At 37.3% G+C, this 19,938-nt stretch overlaps 1 protein-coding gene across 4 annotated transcripts in view; it reads right to left on the bottom strand.

Moving 5' to 3' along the window:
* The window catches only part of WASHC4 (WASH complex subunit 4), a 44,642-nt gene that overhangs the window by 20,568 nt on the left and 4,136 nt on the right, over positions 1-19,938 (bottom strand). For all 4 annotated transcript variants that reach the window (XM_062011480.1, XM_062011498.1, XM_062011489.1 and 1 more), the window contains exons 3-16: positions 18,733-18,786; positions 18,553-18,618; positions 18,343-18,388; positions 15,954-16,021; positions 12,847-12,929; positions 11,974-12,016; positions 11,374-11,477; positions 10,630-10,750; positions 8,434-8,557; positions 8,205-8,332; positions 7,616-7,776; positions 5,307-5,433; positions 3,859-3,984; positions 2,518-2,625 (exon numbers count right to left, since the gene is read on the bottom strand). In XM_062011480.1, the coding sequence (XP_061867464.1) occupies positions 2,518-2,625; positions 3,859-3,984; positions 5,307-5,433; positions 7,616-7,776; positions 8,205-8,332; positions 8,434-8,557; positions 10,630-10,750; positions 11,374-11,477; positions 11,974-12,016; positions 12,847-12,929; positions 15,954-16,021; positions 18,343-18,388; positions 18,553-18,618; positions 18,733-18,786 (1,359 nt within the window). The remainder of the gene's footprint in view (positions 1-2,517; positions 2,626-3,858; positions 3,985-5,306; positions 5,434-7,615; positions 7,777-8,204; positions 8,333-8,433; positions 8,558-10,629; positions 10,751-11,373; positions 11,478-11,973; positions 12,017-12,846; positions 12,930-15,953; positions 16,022-18,342; positions 18,389-18,552; positions 18,619-18,732; positions 18,787-19,938) is intronic.

Raw genomic sequence — 19,938 nt, 5'->3', positions numbered from 1 at the left:
ATTATGCTTTGTGAACAGAGCTAACCAAACCCAAATTTCTGTCAACTCATTGGTAGTACCTAACTATACACTTGGAATATGAGCAGTTCAGCATAATCATGAGTGAGGTCATATAGCATACAAGTAATGTGTAAGGTGCACATGACCGTCTGTCAATTTTAATTCTAAAGTATATTTAATTTAAAACCTTTACATTATTTTTTTAATGAGGCAGTAACTATGTTGGTAACAAAACGGAGTTTACAGCTGAACATACAGAAGACTTACAAACATACCAATATTGATCATCTTTTTGATCAATGAGAATGTGTAGAATATTGCAGGTTACATGCAAACACAGTTGTACACATAAATGAAGGGAACCACATCTCCTGACTAAGAAGTTGAAGTCACAGATGTATTTGTGATTAGGCAGGGAAGTGAGAAGAGAAAGAGTTTTATGAAAGAGTTACATAAAGCCTCTTCCAATTATAAGAAAGTATTTTCAACGTGAAGTCCTAACCTTACATGCTAAAGCTATGTTAGGCATATGCCTTAAATCTTACATCACTTAGAAACAAAGAGGAGCAGATAAAAAAAGATTAGTACTAATGAACCCTTCTGTTTACCAACGTTTGCCTTTTACACGTTTTCCAAGTAATGGTCAAAATATCAAGAATGGTTCACAGCTGTATTCTCTTTGGTATCTCTCAGTATACAAGTCTTAGCGCTTTTCTGGGTATTTGGAAACAACTTGTAATGTGATATTTGAGAAGGTTACAAAAGTTTTTTTTTTTTTAGTAGCTTGGAACTTCTTCAGTTCCTATTAGTTATGACAGATACAGACGTATCTATCTGTCTATATATCCATCTCAGTCTTTTTTTAAGTACGACCTGGATGAGGGGACAGAGTGTACCCTCAACAAGTTCCCTGATGACACCAAACTGGGAGGACTGGCTGATTCCCCAGAAGGCTGTGCTGCCATTCAGCAGGATCTCAACCAGCTTGAGAATTGGGCAGAGGAGGAACCTCATGAGGTTTAACAAGGATAAGTGCAGAGTCCTGCATCTGGGAAGGAACAATCCCATGCACCAGTACAGGCTGGGGGTTGAACTGCTGAAAAGCAGCTCTGCAGAGAGAGACCTGGGAGTCCTGGCTGATAATAAGCTAAATATGAGCCAGCAATGTGCCCTCGTGGCCAAGAAGGCCAATGGCATCCTGGGATGCATCAAGAAGAGTGTGGCCAGCAGGTCAAGGGAGGTTGTCCCTCTCTACTTTGCCCTGGTGAGGCCTCATCTGGAGTACTGTGTCCAGTTCTGGGCTCCTCAGCTCAAGAGGGACAGGGAAGTGCTGGAGAGAGTCCAGCACAGGGCCACCAAGATGATCGGGGTATGGAACATCTTTCATATGAGGAAAGGCTGCGGGAATTGGGGTTGTTTAGTCTGGAGAAGAGGAGATTGAGGAGAGATCTTATTAACATTTATAAATATCTGAAGGGTGGGTGTCAGGAGATTGAGACATCCCTTTTTCCAGGACAAGGGGCAATGGGATGAAGCTGGAACACAAAAAGTTCCACTTAAATATAAGAAAAAACTGTTTCACTGTTCAGGGGAGGGAGCCCTGGCACAGGCTGCCCAGAGGGGTTGGAGCTCTCCTTGGAGGGCTTCAAGACCTGCCTGGACATGTTCCTGTGTGACCTGATCTAGGTGAACCTGCTTCTGCAGGGGGGCTGGACTAGATGATCTCTAAAGGCCCCTTCCAACCCCTACCATTCTATGATTCTGTGAATTTCCTTTTCTCTTATGCTAGAAAATACAGAGATGCCAGAAACAAATTGAGATTACAACCAAATAAAAAGTAAATTTAAGAGCTGCACTGATAATTCTGCTACCGATTGCAATGAAAGAACAATCACTAATACATCAGAACGTGGATACTAAAAATCTCATCTTCCTATTTGCCTGGTATTCAAAAATTGAAAGTTTCATAAGGAAAATCTGCAGGAAACTAATTTTTTTTTCACAGAAAAATACAACATGGGTATTGCAGTGTTTCACCATCAGAAGTCATTTTTCCTCACAGTGAAATACTGAATTTATGCTCACATTAGACTCCTACAAGCCATCATGTATTAACCACTGCTATTGTGTCAAGTCAAGATTTAAGTGGCAGGCTGGTTTGCTTAGACCTTTAATAGAATGCTTTAAGAATGTGCAGCAGACAAAAAAAGAAATAAAAGATCAGTTTGTGAAAAATCATTAGAAATAAAAACTAAAAAGAACACAAAAGGAATATGATGAGTTACAGCAGTTTAGAGGAACAAAGGAAACATTCCTGGTCAAAACCAGATAATCACTTATACTGTACAGTTTCCAGGGCAAAGTTCTTATCTATTGGAAAGCTAAAGTATCTGTTCATTGTGATATAGCACTATATTACAGACTTTGCAAAAGTAAGAAAAATACTTCGACTTAAAACTAAGACGGTTCTTAAACATTAAGATAGGAAGAGTAATTATTAGAACCTGGATTACATACCTTGGCTACAGAAATAGAGTGAAGAGCCTGATACTGCAGATGTTGAGTGATGTGTGTCACAGAATCTGCCACAACCATACTTCTTCGGTAAAACATGTGTTCTATTGCCTAAAGTCAATCCCAAAACACAGTAATTCAAGCAGTTACCAAAATTGTTGCTTTTAGAACTTGGCTTTATGCTGACTAACTCATCCACTCTGCAAATACAGACTCTTTACACTTTGTAATGTACTTTTAGTAGCAGTTGCAATTAACTCTTAGAACCTAAGAAAACTCAAACCATTCAGGAGTGCAAAAAAAGTTTCAGGACTGATGTAAGTTTTGTTGGGGTTTTTGTTTTGTTACAGTTCTGTTCACCATTGCTTCCTGAAGTTCTCTCAAAAACAGAGTATCTTCCTTTTGGAAGAAGTACCAGGAGGAGTGTGAAGTCCTGCACATGAGGAGGAATAATCTCATACACCAATATAGACTGGGAGTCATCCAGCTGGAAAGCAGCTTGACAAAAAAGGAGGTGGGGATCCTGGTAGATACCAAGATGAACATGAGGCAACAGTGTGTCAGAAAGAAGGCTAATAGTATCCCAGCCTGCATTAGACAAGGTGTTGCCAGGAGGCTGAGGGAGGTGACTCTTCCCTTCTACTCAGCACTGGTGAGGTCACATCTGGAGTGCTGGGTCCAGTTCCAGGCTCCTCAGTACAAGAGAGACACAGGCCATTGAAGGTAATTAAATGACTGAAACATCTCACATATGAGGAAAGGCTGAGAGACCTATGATGGTTCAGCCTGGAAAAGAGAAGACTGGTGGGGTGATCTTGTCCATGTATATCAATACTTGAAGGGAGAACACAAAGCAGATGCAGCCAGGCTCTTTTCAGAGATGTTCAGTGACAGGACCAGAGGCAGTGGGCACAAATTGAAACACAGAAGTTTTTCTCTGAACACCAGGAAGCACTTTCTTACTGTGAGGGTGACCAAGTACTGGCACAAGTTGGTTGCCTAAGGAGGCTCTGGAGTCTCTATCCTTGGAGATATTAAAAAAAATTATGTGGACATAGAGCAACTGGCTCTAGATGACCCTGGTTGAGCACAGGGAAGCTGCATCAGATGGCCTCCAGAGGTGCCCTCAAACCTTAATTACCCTGTTACACCAACTAAGGAAGTCAGAAGTTACGTAAAAATTAGTTCTAGCCTCTCAAATTCCCTGTTCTCTAAATAAATCCTATCTTTGGCAAGAAGCTATCTGTGCAAAAACACTGCCCATCTCAAGAGTTTTTTCTGTCTTTTTCAGTATGTGATGTTTGATCAATGTTTTCTGTAAAGACTTGTCATCCAGTGACCTACCTTCAGAAGTTCCACGAGTCTGCATAGAGCTTTCACTGAAGTTTTGGTCATAGGTTTTTGCATTGACATGTGCAGATTCATTGTAGTTTTAATGATGGTGCTAAGGCTGTATGCATAAAGAAAACCCTAAAAATGAGTAGAGAGGGAGGAAAAATAGAAAAAGAATGTTTTCACAACACATCAGGTAAGCCCTCTCTGTTTTCTTTCATACATGACAGACAGCTATCTTTTGCCTATTCACAGTAAAGAGGCTACCACTCTACTTACTAAGCATGCCTAGGATCCCAAAGCTGAATAAGACCCTTTTATTAGGCAGACATTACGAAACTACCTGAAGTCATTAGATCACCTAATCATTAACCTCTTCAAGAGCTATTTAAGTCAAACACAATTCAGTGAACTCATCATGTAGCCTAAAACGTCTCAATTTCAGACCTCCTGTAAAAGACCCACCAAAAGACTCCCATCTCCCCCCAAAACACCCCAGCCTATCCCAAGAACAATCTTAAAGCTTCTGGATTCCATGGAATAAATACACTGACAGTATTTACACAGTTCTACACTTTCTGAACAGAACTGTCCATCCTACAATAAAGAAGCAATAATTTTTAAATCTATGTTTGCTAAACTTTCAAATACCATGTCAAAAACATACAGCATGACTAAAATGTTATTCAACTTATCTCACAGGAAAAGTAGTAACAATAAAAAAAGAAACTGAGGCAACAAGTCGTGTGGGAAACTCAGTTCACTACAGAGCAAAATCTTCAGTCCATAATTCAAATAAAAAACCCACAGATCCTAGTATAATAGATATGATAAGGAAGATTCAAGATCATGCTTCTATCATGCATCTATTCTTGTCAGATTTCTGTCAGGCAGATAGATATATATAAAAACTAGCAAAACCAAAAATCATACATCAGATGCATCTTACATTAAGGCTACATTCTGTTAGTAGGCCAAAAGAAAATCATTTGCCTTGGAATGTAGTAAGATTCTTGCAAAGTATCATCACTAAGCAAAACACACTGAAACAACACAAAACGTTTATTGGAAGTAAGTACTGTTCTAAATCAAACTAAATTAGACGCTGGTTCACTCCAATTTAAGTACTTCATGACTGACTCAAAAGGGAAAAAAAAACCCACAAATCCTTTACTACAGAGGAAAAACAAAGCTTTCTTGATTTCCTAAGAGAAACTGAATCACTAAATATTTACTCAGATTGGCTTTCCCCACATGCCTTATGGAAAGGCCTCTTAAATATTTACTTAAAAGAGTATCTACTGGGCATTTGAAGTTTTGGAGGAATTCCCACATTGTAAAAATAATGCACCAATGATCACAGAACTTCTAGGAGTTCTTTTTATGTCCAACAGCTTCCACCAAAACATCAGTTTGCTGCATCACTTGCTGGATCATAACATTTAAAGACAACTGCACACCTGGATAAAGACGTTGCAACGGTTAGAAAGTGCTTCAGTGAACTTATCTGTGCGTTGCTCCTTTGACAAGATCGACTCCATTTTTGTCATCCATGAGCTCACAAAAACATAATAGGAGTGCATATCTCTGGAAAAGGAAACAAAGAACATTGGCTCATTTCAAATAAGAATAATATGAAGATTTTCTTTTCTCTTGCCAAGCTTAAATCCTTGCAAGGGAAATATGTGAAGTCTTCAGTTCCCAAAATAATTTATCTCTAATTCCGAAAAGTATCAGCACCTCTGGTTCATTTACATTTTAATTCTCCACAGGGAAGGATTAGTTAGTCTGCCAATTATATTTGTACCAGCATAACCTAAAAAGTCAAAATCAGCTACCTTTCAAGAGAACAAATGGCCCTCTTAGCAGTACATACACTATGCTTTAAATTAAAAGAGTAAATGAAACTGCTAGAAAATGCTTTTAAATACTAGACTAAAAAAAAGAAAAATCACACAAACACAAATCTAATTTGTCATTACATCAATGCCAGACTGGACTGCTCTTAAATAAGACAATTTGTCAGAATTTACCTGTTTGGATTACACTAGTTGTAATTAAATGTTTAATTGAGAGTTCATTTTTAAAACTGTTTTACTACAGACTGGTGACACCACAATGCCAGCAGTTATAGCAGGAATGTATTCAGGTCATTATGACATCAAGAAAATACACTTTTAAGAGTACTTCATATCTAAGGCCAATTATCAATTGCAATGCAAGAACCTGTGAAGAGGTAAGAAGTCCTCATTGGCATAATTCAATCCAGCAGACACAAAATCTGTATTTTATGACAATATCCTCAAATTGTGTCCAAAGAAAGGCAACAAAGCTGGTAAAGGTTCTAGAGCACAGGCCTGAGGAGTGACTGAGACAACTGGAGCTGTTCAGTCTGGAGAAAACGGGGGACACAATCACTCTGTACAACTACCTGCAAGCAGGTTTTAACAAGGTGGGGGATGGTCTCATCTCCCAAGTAACAAGTGATAAGAGGAAACAGACTCAAAGTTGCACCATGGGAGGTTTAGATTAGACATTAGGATTTTTTTTTTTCCACTGAAAGGATTGTCAAGCACTGGAACAGGCTGCTCAAGGAAGTGGTGGAGTCACCATTCCTGGAGGTATTTAAAAGTTGCATAGATGTGACACTTATGGACGTGGGCCATGGTTTAGATTTGGCAGCATTCAACTTACAGTTTGACTCCATCTTTAAGGTATTTTCTAACCTAAATGATTCTATGATTCCATGAAATATCTGTGAATACACAAGATTGTTTTTTCAACCCTTCTCTAATCTTAGGAGCTGCAAGACAAGACTTGCTCCACTGCTCAAGTCCAGAAGCAAAATAGCAATGCAATTCTGCTCCATTCAGGAATTAAGGCCCAGAAAATAATTCAGTCACGGTTCTTGAATCTTCCTGTGGGTGTAGAAAGTAAACCAGGAAGAGGTGGATTGAAGCAGAAACAGAGTTGTAGTGAAGATGACCTGTCAGAGGATCACATATGGATTTGCTTTTGCCCTCTCTCTCCTCCCCATCAACCCAGTTCTGTCAGCTTGCATACAGGGTTGGAAGACAACCTGCAAGCTGTAAATTTTTATTTCTATTCCACAGAATCCACGTTCCCTCTTCTTGTTTTAGTCTGCAACATAAACAGAAATCTTAGCCCTGTTAACTCTCTCTGCAGTGCACCACACTTGTTCCCAAGACTGACAACTACAATAAATTCCAACTCATCTTTAAACATACTTTAGAAAAAAACTTAGGGGAAGAAAGTGACCTGCAAACTACATGCAGAGCACAAAACAAGAGAAGCCTTTTCAAATATAGATTATGTCAAAGATCGTTAAACAAACAATTACTGTAGTCATGAAGAAAGAAATTCTTGCAAAGAAACAATCACCAACAAGGAGATAAAAATTCACCCATAGGCCTACTAGTGACTTACTTCCATACATAGATAACAGAGAGCCCTACTAGAAAACAAAGCAGCTCAGGTTACTAGACAATAGTCTAAAAAAAAGTGGAAAGTATGGAAACAGAAATAACTGAAACTACCAAATATTTAGAACTGCCAGGAGCAGCATTATTTTAGTGACATAATATACTTTTCTGAAAGCATGACAGGAAATAAGCTTACTTCTGACCAACACTTTTTCAGCAACACTAACACACACATATTATTACAATGAAGAGGAAAAGTTGATTAACACCACTGAGCAACACTACACATGCTAGAATGAAGAAACACGTGCATTTATGAGGCATACTTGGTAAGTGACTGTGCCTTCTGCTGCAGAAAGTTCTCCCTTTGCATTTTAACTGTATGAATACTTTTCTTGTCCAGAAGTTTGGCAGCAGCTGGCATCTTCTGAATCAGGAAGTTGTCAGCAAACCAGATAATGTTAGCAGTTAATGTAATGGCTGGTATCTGAGGGGGGAAAAAAACAAGCAAGCCTCAATCACCTTTGCACTTAGAGGTCTTTCAAAATTGATGTTTATGGCCAAGGTTAAAACTCCCAGCATTTATTAGTCCCGCAATACTCCTAACTCAAACAATTTTTTGTCCTTAGTGTTACACTAATCTAGAGAAGAAACATTTTAATGATAATTTCAAGTTATTTCACCTTGCTGCTGAGTGAGTGCACAGGTTTTAGACCATCTTTAAAAGAACATAAGTGGGAGATAGGGAATTAACAAAACTAACAAAAATCATACTTCTGCTTTCTGACTTGTCTGGGTAAACTGTGTTCTTTCTTGTCTTCAGTTTATGTTATGCAACTAAAAACATTGTCTACTTAATTATTGGTTTTGCCCCTGAACTACTGACAAAAGAAAATAAATAAATAAAGCATTCACCTTTTTACAGACATCCAACAATGACTTGTAAAATTTCTTGTCTATGGTCCGAAAAATCTGAAAATGCAGTACAAAGAGGCCGCAGATGCCCACATATTTATCTCTCTGGTCAATTTCTGAAGGTTCACCTGCAGAAATACATCTTTTTTTTGAAGTCTTCTCCCAGACAAACAATATAAACAATTTTAGAAACAGTGAGGCTGGCAGGAGAAGCATGAGCTTGCATTACCAAGTTTGGTTTCAACATTTGCAAAAGCTGTGCGAAGAGTATGAGCAAATTCTTCAGCAAATGTGCTGTTCTTCGACACCGACACTCCACCATTTACAGAATCAAACTGTTGCTCTATACAGGCCTGAATAAAAGGGAAAAAAAGCATAACAACACTTCCATGAATTTTGGACCTTAACAGAACACTGCACTGTTTTAAAACTAACCTGAAATTAGCCCTAAACTTCACAATGTACTGATTTTTAACTGAACTTTTTTAGTACAACAAGAGAAAACATTTCATTTACTTCAAGTTTCACATTAGGGGTCATTTTTAAAGAAATTACTTGATGTGCTAATGGTAAGAAACTAGATGAGGCCACATCTCGAGTACTGTGTCCAGTTCTGGGCTCCCCAGCTCAAGAGGGACAGAGAACTTCTGGACTAGCACAGGGCCACCAAGATGATCAGGCGACTGGAGCGTCTTCCTTATGAGGAAAGGCTGTGGGAACTGGGGCTGTTTAGTCTGGAGAAGAGGAGACCAAGGAGGGATCTCATTAATATTTACAAATATCTAAATGGTGTCAGGAGGTTGGGGCATCACTTTTTTTCAATGGTATCTAGCAACAGGACAAGGGGTAATGGGATGAAACTGGAACACAAAAACTTCCATTTCAACCTAAGAAAAAACTATTTCACTGTTCAGGTGAGGGAGCCCTGGCACAGGCTGCCCAGGGAGGGTGTGGTGTCTCCTTCCTTGGAGGTCTTCAACACCTACTTGGACATGTTCCTGTGTGACCTGAGCTAGGTGAACCTGCTTTGGCAGGGGAGTTGGACTGGATAGTCTCTAAAGGTCCCTTCCAACCCCTACCATTCTATGATTTGCAGTACTACGTTAATACATTACTAACCACCCGTTAACTAAACAATATTTATCACGCAAGTTGCCTGAAGGATGTGGTTCCTGAACTTGTAGCATAAAATCCCATACCACTAGTGGTGGTTTAGAAAAAAAAAAAGAAAAAAAAAATCACTAAAATCCACACAACAGCCAAAAAGTAGGCATATAAGGTTTTGTTAAACACCATTCCATTAAAAGACTTTTCTAATATTTTTTGTTAGGAAGGAATGTTTCTAGGACAGCAGGGCAAACTTCCTGAATGAGTACCACACAAATCCTACTAATGTCTGAAACGTATAAAGATGCCTTTGGACTAATGCAAGACAAAAACTGGATAGCTGTTTGCAATATCCTTTGAAAGAAAAAGTCAAATTGTGCCGAATTATTTATCTGAAATTATCCTTTGGGAGAAAAAATAAAGGGAACAGAACAAAACCTGCTTCCCTATTGCAGACAGGTTTTGGAGTCTCCTTCTCTAGAGACATTCAAAAGCCACTTGGATGAGTTCCTGCGTGACCTGCTCTGGCAATGGGGTTGGACTAGATGATCTTTTAAGGTCCCTTCCAGCCCCTAAGATTCTGGGATTGCATTTAAGATGTAGCAGTAAGGACTGAGCAACAGTCTTGTTCAATTGACTCTTCTGTGACCAGATTCAGCAACCCAGTCTTCTCTCCACTATGCCACAACATCCCATTTCAGGGTCTCAAATACATACTTCTCTAAAAAGAGATAGTTTCTTGTATGAACACATTTAAGTTGACTACATTGAACAAGTAATAATCCTTCTCATCCAACTGCACAATTGCACGTTTCAGGATTATATACCACTGAAGTGGTACCTAATGAGATCTACCCTGCCTCATAGACTAAGAATGAGCCAAAATATATAACAAGGTGTCACACTTAATATGAAAATTACTGAGGATATTTTAGCTGCAAGTTTAAGTCACGTGGATCTATGCTATGTAAATCCATGCACTTTTAAAATTTCTGGTGAAAAGTAGGCTCCCTGATAGTACATAGTCCTAATGCCAAGCTGTCTCTTTCTCTTTAATTCTGCAAAGCAGCAAGCATTAACTGCTACCATTCAAAGCCTGGCACAGCTCTAGCACATGAGAAGACCAAGGAAAGATCTTACAATAGAGTCTTTTTGTCCTGTCCCCCCTGCCCCTCGTCTTGTGCACAGATGTGAGGGTAAAATTCACATATCACCATATCCAGGGAAAAAATACCATTAAAACAAAAATAAACCACTGTGAGTGTTGCTTTAACGTAATATTCTCTCTTGCCATAGTGGGGAACAGTAATTTCATTACCTGAAATATCATTCCGTCAAGTAACTGGCATTCCAGTTTTAACAGCAGCTTTTCAAATGGCTTTAGTTTATCTTCTTGAATCCCAAATTTAGAAGGGTTGTGATGGACAGATTTTAACAGCCTATATGGAGTAGGTATGAAACACATACATAAAACACAATTAAAACACAGTAACAGTTTTATCATATTCTGTACTATTTTGGTAATAGATTTTAATTGCCCACATCTGTGTCCAGCACCAACTCCAACATTTAAAAAAAACCCAAAATCCACTAAGTCTGTATAAACCATTTGCATTTTAGTAACTTTAGACTTTCAATGAAAGAGTTATCGTTCCACTACTGTAATTAGCTTTGGAATCGTTGATGACTCTTCAGCCTTTACCCAAGTTCTTACTTGTATCTTGTGAGACTATCTCCACGATCACTATATGGATATGGATAGTCTTAGATCAGTTCTGTACAAAATCAGTCCTCTTATTGAATATATTTTAGGCCTTGCCAACCATTACTCTGTCAAGATGCTTACCATATATTATAAATTTAACATTCAGCACTTCAAAAACTTACTAGTGCTGTCTGGATGTCAGAGTGGGAGCTTAACCACGCTCTTCATTGAGGTTTCTGGGAAACTTGGGGCTATCAAAAGTCATGTTCCCTCACAGCTTTTCTTGGAACAAAGACACACACACACATGTTTTTATCTTTTATGTTGTGAGACATTTTTCACACCCCAGAGACACACCTCTTATACATGGTCCAGTGGTCTTTCAGAGTGGCATGATTGCCAATTATTTCATCCAGAGTGATTAAGACAGTGAGCAACTCTCCCAGATGCTCATACATTGCCTATTAAAAAGACAAAAACAAAGGCTGTAGTTACTGAAAGATTAATTGCAGTCATATGTGGCTTATAAAATTTCAATATATAATCAGCTAGAGCATTAAATTAGACCTTTCTTGGTTTGGTAGCTTACGGATTTAGTATTTCTTGTAGTGACATAAGAAACATTAATTTGTATGCAGGCATCACTAAGTTCACTGATCTACTTCAACAGTGAAGGCAGGATTTTTTAATTGTCTACATGCAAAAGAATATATTGCAGGCAATAAGAGAGCATGTAAGCACTTTTCAGACAAAAAAGCTAGAATATGACAGACATGGAGATTTCTGCAGTCCTTTCTGCATAAAGGTCATAAAAAGTGATTAAAGAAATAAAATCTGTAAAGGAGATTCCAGATTTAAAGTTGTACTTCAAACTCACTTTCTTGCTGCTTTTCTCAGTATTAACGATCGAGAGATACATATATTAACATAAGCAAAAGACTTCCAAATCATTCCCACCTGAAAATGAACTCCAGATGTCTCTATAATTTTAGGTAAATTCCTGTAAATAAAATAAAAATTTTAATGCCTTTTTAATACTTAGAGCACATTTATCAATTCTGTATCACAGTGTGTTCTTTATTTCTTGGGGTATATTTTTTTCATTAACATAGTAACTTCACAAAACAAGACAATCTCAAAATCTAAAAGCATGAGCTACGTGAAACCTGTGTGCTACGAACAAATTTACTATTGCAGCACCATGGAGAAAGTCTACCTTGTGCTGTAGTGGAAGACAAAAAACAACAAAAGTGAGAAGAATGATGCAATCTTATCTAGGGAGGGAGGAAAGGGATTAAGAGTCCTGCAGTTATATTCAGAGATAAATTCTCCTCAGAGTTTTCAGAGGTGCTAAACCAAATAGCACTAACTAAGCTCAACTTCAGGTGTTAAAACCACAGCTTTCTGTGAGGAGTATATACCAAGATTAACGTATTTAAAACACACTGTGGAAGTGATCTGGTCTTTGATGTTCTGAAGCTACTAGTATCCACTGTATCAGTCAAAAGAAGAAACCTCTGTCTCAAACAGAGCAGGGATCAAAGAGTTAGTCTTTATGATTAAGAGATGTTTTAAATGCCTTTGAAGCATCAGTTTTATTCAAAAATAATTAAAAAATATTTCATCTCATTATATAAGAATATCACTGCCTTTTCCAAAAATAAAACAAATCCAATTCTCTAATGGCTTATGAAGCTCAGTCTTGCACAGCAAAACACTCTCCATATCGCTAGACAACAATCCTCCAAAAATGACCATGTCTTAGAGCATTCATATTTTATTCAATACTTTAACTACATAAAACAATATAACATTTCAGGGAATAATTACTTGTTGCTGGTATACAGGACGGCCAACTGATGCACTACATTCACCACTACTTCATAACACCGGGTAACAAAGCAAGACAGCTCCTGAAATATAAGAAAATAAAATCCATACATCTGTATAGACCCTCCTCACACACACGTTGTCATTACATCCAAAGCACTGAACATAAGCCACTCAACTTGCAGTCCAAGCTTCAGCTACATCCCTAATGCAGTGGACAGATCTATAGTAGGATGGAAAATGTGCTCCTAACAGTTCTGAAAAAGAATACAGGAGTAAATGAAGAAGCTGCCAGTACAACTTGGACTATTTATACTACTGGTTCAATATATCACAAACAGTAAGAAGTGACTTGACAACAGTGCCCAAGTATTTTAAGAGACAATAACCCCAACAGTAAGGTCTGTGCTTTTTCTCAATAGGTTCAGCAGTCACGCTCTGGCAGCTGGTGAATATCTGAATTCAAATTAGAAATTAACACAGAAGCCTGCACCTACTATAAGAGGGATAAATCACAGAATAATGCTCTCAAAAAAGCCAAGACAATGTCTTTGAGAGGCATGCTTGACTAAAGCAGAACTTGAGCTCAGTTACATAGTACAAAACCAGTAAGAACACATCAACTCTGAGCATGTAAAAGACTATCTTAATTTCTATAATGGATTTTAACAGTGCATTCTTTGTGCAACAGGACAAACAAATTTGATTTTCCCCTAACTGCAATCATATTTGCACATTAAGGCATCCTATAATCTCATCAGGGAGAAGTCAGCATGTGATGAGTCTAGACAGTCAGCACACAGATGGCTTCATAGCAGACAGCCCACACTGGCTAACCTGTCAGCCTGGCATCCCTGTCAGAAAACTGGCTAACAGCTGAATTCTGTCTTCCTCTCCATCAAAAATAGATCTTATTTGGGTTTCTGCTTTCTATTAGTCACCAGTTTTCAGAAAACATTGCAGTGTCCTTACTTCTATTCCTCTAACAAATGCAGCTGAAACAAGTCAACAGATTCCAGAGGAATCAATTAATAGACAATTAAGATCAGGTTTCCTGGGGAAGGAGCACCAGCTTCCATTTTAAAACTTCCAGGAAACAGTCTAAATTAACAGCACATACATATTGGCAGCTACATAATACAGATAAGATTGTTTTATCAGAGTTCTTCAAATACACTGTCTTCTACAGGATCAAGACTATCTCATAAGTGATTCAAAGCATTTTTATAAAATGTTTTGACATTGCAAATTTGAGGCTATCACAACTAGTTAATCAAGAAATCCCGAACTCAGAAGGCTCAATAACCTAATACATGGACATTAGCTCTATAAAAGCAATAACTCATCTTTTGTCATCCTCATATATTTTCCAATCATCCTTGAGGATATGTTTATAACATTGACCAGAACAGCATTTCCCAGTCTAAGGATATAGACTGCTACTAAGTGGATTAAGGGGAACTCAACAGTTGAACAAACTTAGTAAGGAAAAAGTTTTCCTCATAGCTTCTACCCAAAGTGACACATGTCTGTTAGCAAGGTAACCATCCGACCCCCCATCCCCAACTTTGGGGCAACTTCCTGCATCTCCCTTCTTTATAAGTTGCTTAACAACCAGTAAGCCATTGTAGAATATATATCAAGTGGTCTCACAAGCAATACTGCTGTATTTTTGTGTAGCACTTACCCTATAAATATACATATCAGCATATGTCTGATGGATAAACATAAACTTGCTCTAGTGTGTTTGCAATGCACACAGATATCTAGCTAGCCAGTCCCCATACTCTCCACTTCCACCTGGACAGAGAATCCTGGCAGAAAAAAAAACAGAAGTCTGGAAGTGTCAGAAGGTTGGGGTATCTCTTTCCTATAGTAGCTAGTAACAGGACAAGGGGTAATGGGATGAAGCTGGAACACAAAAGTTCCACTTCAACATAAGAAAAAACTATTTCACTGTTCAGGTGAGGGAGCCCTGGCACAGGCTGCCCAGGGAGGTTGTACAGTCTCCTTCCTTGGAGGTCTTCAAGACCTGTCTGAACATGTTCCTACGTGATCTGATCTAGGTGAACTTGCTTCTGCAGGGGGTTGGACTAGATGATCTCTAAAGGCCCCTTCCAACCCCTACCACTCTATGATTCTATGAAAAACACAAGTATGGAATAGCCCCATTTCAGAATGGCTAAAGGGTCTCAAACATCTGCTTGGAAAGAAACTGAGCATGAAGGATGAAACTGACAAAGCTGATAAGATAAAAAGCTTGAAAAAGGAGGGGGAGTGGCCACTTAAGCTTGTTAAAAGAGGTTGAGAAACAATTTCCTGTAGCATTTAACCTGTTATAACTGAGTAAACAACTACTGCCATGTTACTCTGCAGCAAGAATGGGAATTTTAACCTTTGCTACATTAGAACTTTAAATTTTCTGGAAGCTCCCTATATTCTCTACTGCAACAGTGAGATTTCATTACAAGCAATATTGCATAAAAATAGAACATTTTTACGAACAAGACAGTCACGTAAGCTACACTAAAGACAACAATATTCTACAGCAGACTGAAATCCAAGAGCACAGGAAATCCTCAGAAGAAACACAGATCCTGTTTTCATGCAAAGGACCCTGATAACAACTAAACTGGGTAAGAAACAAGTTTTCTTCTCTGAAAGTTGAGGAGGCAAAACAGGATTTTTTTTGGATATCTGTTTTAAATTTGCTTTCTATAAGCTAGAAAAAAAAGTATAAACAATTAATTAATTCTCAACATTCAATGAAAGCTAAACTTGACAATCAAAACCATAAAAAATCAAGTAAGCTCAATTTATCTTCTCTTGTTGTTTTTTTTTTAAAGTAAATTCTAATTTGTTTGAGCAATGATTACACAAACCATAACTTCCTCTCCCATTAGACTTCCAATATTTTAGAAAAGTATTAAAAAAGTGTGATACATCAGTGGGTTATGACAGGTCTGCAAGCAAAACATAGTAATGAATCAAATGACTGCGACACTTTTCACCAAGATGTAAGTAGGAAACTACAGACTTTGAAATCCACTTTGCAAGTAAAATTAAGATTACAATTACCACCAAAAAAAGATCAAAAGATACTCTACCTGCAAGAATGAAACAAATCTTCCCATCTGTATTTGGCAATCTCCCTCTACCATACTGGAATCTGTGGCTTAAAAGACAAACATTTGTCACCACTTTCAAAAGATTGTTATATCTGTTAAATAACATTGAAGCTTGCCCCCTAAGCTATTTGTTTCTGATGGAGCACACTATTATAAGCATATTGATGGAGCCTTAAAAACTTAAGATTTTTTTTTCCCTAAGCTGTACTTGTTTTTGAAGTTTCTTTCTCATTAAAAAGACATAAATCAGGGAAAAGAGTCCCCATCACATGAAAGAAAATACAAAATACAAAGTGTAATTCAGGCATCTCTATTATGTAACTTCACACAAAAGTTTCCATTTCAAAAATTTTGTGTGAAAGCACTAAGTATTTATATCGCAAGGAGCATCTTCTGGTAATTAATTACTGAAAGAATATACATCATTAAGCAGAAGAAAGAGTTGTGTAATATACAATTTTCTCAATAAATCAATTTTCTTTTCCCTACACATTATCCTACACAAAAAAATCCCAGCTCATCACTGCAGCTTCAAAGCATTACTTGTATGACAAAGTACACTTACAAGGATACTATGAAGTACAACAACTATATCACCAGTGCCAAATTATGTGGTAACAGATTCATGCTCTAGATTTGAGATTCTTCTATTAGGCCACTCTGAACAAAAATGGCTTAGTTTATCTATGCAAGAAATGGAGGTCTTATTGCTTTATAAAATACGTTCTTTTAGAGCAGTTGCCAGAGACTATAGGAGTCTCCAGACTTCTGTATGATGGAGCTCTGGGACAAGATTCTAAATACTGTATGCTCCCTATTAACACATTTTACGGAATCTTCACTCTGTTCAGAGAATGTCCCAAAAATCCCTACCCAAGTATTTAAAGTTTGTAGGCTAGCCCTAACCACTTCAAGATGCAATTTAAAAAATCTCCTTTATACAGAAATCGAAGGCCAGCACAGTATTTGTTTAAATTTCAACCATCCTTGAGCCAGTAACTTTCCCAGCTGTTGTAAGTAATCAAGCTTACTGTTATCAAAGCTGATGCTACAAGGATGGATACAGAAGTGGAGAACATGATTTCGGTGTTTCTACCCAACCTCTAAGTTCCTCCTATTCTCAACCATTACCCTGCAGAACATCCATCAGGAACAAATTGGTGCTGTAATATGTTAATCTGCAACAATCTCACTTTTTTGTGTGTGCTTGAGACATGGTAAAATCTTCAGGGATTCCCTAGTATCATTTTGGCACCATGCCAGTTTCTTTTCAAATATTTAAAACTGTGTCTGACAAGAAGTGAAAATCTGCTAAAAAAATAACGAAACCCACACTTTTCCACATTCCTTAACTGAAGCAGCCCTCTTATACAGCACTTGAAAGAATGATAAATGGTACCTAGCTCAAAGATTTCACATTCCTCAATAATTGTAATTATCAAGGCTCTTGAAAAGCACTTTTACAAGACCACTACGAAAAAAACTTCCCTTTCAAATTTCCAAAATAGTAAACAAAGTTAGGTGACACATCTCTAAATCAATTCATGTATAGACTCAGTCCTCAGGACCAAGATCTGCGCTTATTCTGTGACTAGTATCATTTAAGGATTGGTCCTAGCTTCCACTTTTGGAGGAGTTACCAGGTTAAGTCCAAGGAAAAAAACCAGCTTTTACCTAAAGGAGGATCTCATGATTTGTTAAACTTACTTCTAATCACTTATGTCCTGTATTATGTCACAGTCTTAACAGTAGTACAAGTGTTATTACCTGCACTTCAAGAGCAGGTGACATTAAATACTGCAACTTCTCTTAGGACAAATATGATTACATAAGCAAAGCAAGCAGGACTTGTCCAAAGTTATTTATTAATGGTTTCATTGTTTTATTCTGAACAAATTACAGATTTATTGTTTTACTACAACCAGTGTAATACCTGGTCTCAATAGAAAATATGTTGGTTTAGGATGTGTTTACATGTAAAAAACAGTTTTTCAGTCTCATACTCTGAAAAACAGCTGCTATGGTATATAAGCTGTACAGTATGCATGATACATTTCTTACAATCTCAACAGCCCATACTCCCTACTTATGTAAAAACCTGCAACAAAACTTCCTGTCAATGTAACAATACTTACTGCAGATAAAGGGGCTTTATTAGACAGATCTTACTGTTATCCTAAACTAACTCAGGTCAGTTACAAGACATTAACATATATCCCTATAACCTCAAAGTCCATTATAAGGTGTAGACAAAAAGACATAGAGAAAGCATATATCTGTACTATGAAATTACACTAATTGTACCATTTAATGGGATCTGAAGCAATAACATAAACTACAAACTTTTACAGTAAAGGCAGTTACTTACCTCCTTCTCCATAAAACAAGAGGCCATTATAAAATTTAGTTTCTGCCTAGCAACAAAAGCAGAAATTTGGTTTTTAATAAATAGGAGATACGCAATCATGTTACAAAAATTATATATCTTGCTTCTTTACTGCTACAGAATAAATCTAGAAATCAGTTTGCTAATCTGCAAACATTTTCATACACAGTAATAAAAGACAGATGAATTTACCTCATATTTTAACTTCTTGATTTCACAGCAAAGAGCAGCATACACAGTTATCACTTTGTTTAGAACCTAGACATAAAGTGGGGAAAAAAACCACACAGATTACAAACAGATTTATGTTCACAAGACTTTTTAGATAGATTAACTTTATTTTTTAAATATTTTTAAGCATACAGTGCTTACCTTGTTTTCTGTCTTTATGAGCTCCAGTAAGGAGGACTGCTCATATGGCAAAAGCTATTTTATTTTTAAAGAAAAACAAAAAAAACCAAACAGACTTTAGAAAATATTGGTCAAAAAATACAGTTATCCAATTAGTTTCGTATTCTTCTCCTGCGCCAGTTTAATCTCAAATAGGATTAGGAATGAGAGCCCAATGATTGCACATTACTGGCAATCTACACTACAGACACCTTAACTTTTCACATTTGCATGGAAATACCTTTCACTCTAAGCAGAAAGGCAAACAACTAGGTATACTATATAGCATTAACAACAATTTACTTATGAAACTTGGAAAGCAAAAGCATGCTCATTATGGAGTATGTAGAAAAAAGAAAACCAGCTTAGGAAACCTGAAATGTGAATTAAGAATCCTAAATGCAGGAAACAGGATGCATGTGTATCTGTACACATCTGCACTGACATTTTGTACTCAAGTCAGCCATGATATTGACTAGTTCATATAAATTAGGCACTGTAGTGGCCCTACACATAATTTACTCAAATTATTCAGACAGATGACTGCTTGAGAGTGCATCTTCAGCACAGAAAAGTTCCCTATGGCAACAAAAGTGCTTTTAAATGACATCTGCAAATTCAGTGAAGCAAAAGAAAAAAATAAAGCAGCTCCACCGAGCACAGAGAACTTAGAACCAAGGAAATCAGAGAATGGAAGCATCACTGTGGTTGGAAAAGACCTTTAAGATCATCAAGTCCAACCACTAACCTCACACTGCCAAGCCCATCATTAAACTAAACCATATCTCTCGCACCTCTAGAGGACAGAAAATACTGTACCAGGACTATTAGGTCAAAATACAAGTATAAATATGCACATTATTTGCTCTGCAGTTACACAACTACTCATGAAAAACCATGACTCCCAAACAAAAACACCAACATCTATAGGGAAGCAGTCTGTTAGAATTAGCCTTCCCAACACAAAGAACTATAAATTCATTTAACTTCCACTAGTATTCAAAAGACTTCAAAAGAATAATGTGAAAACATCTTCTCATTATATACACTAATTTATTAACTACTTGATAATTAAAATAGTATTGGACAGGTTTCTCACATACAAAAGTCGATTTTGAACACAAATTAATCAAGCTTTTACTTTGCAGGTTTTGAAGTGAGGGAGGACCTATGAAAATAACAGTTGCA

Source organism: Colius striatus, chromosome 1, assembly GCF_028858725.1.
Source record: "Colius striatus isolate bColStr4 chromosome 1, bColStr4.1.hap1, whole genome shotgun sequence".
Classification (NCBI taxonomy): Eukaryota; Metazoa; Chordata; class Aves; order Coliiformes; family Coliidae; genus Colius; species Colius striatus.
The sequence above is the reverse complement of the archived record's forward strand: the minus strand, read 5'-3'. Positions and strand labels throughout refer to the sequence as shown.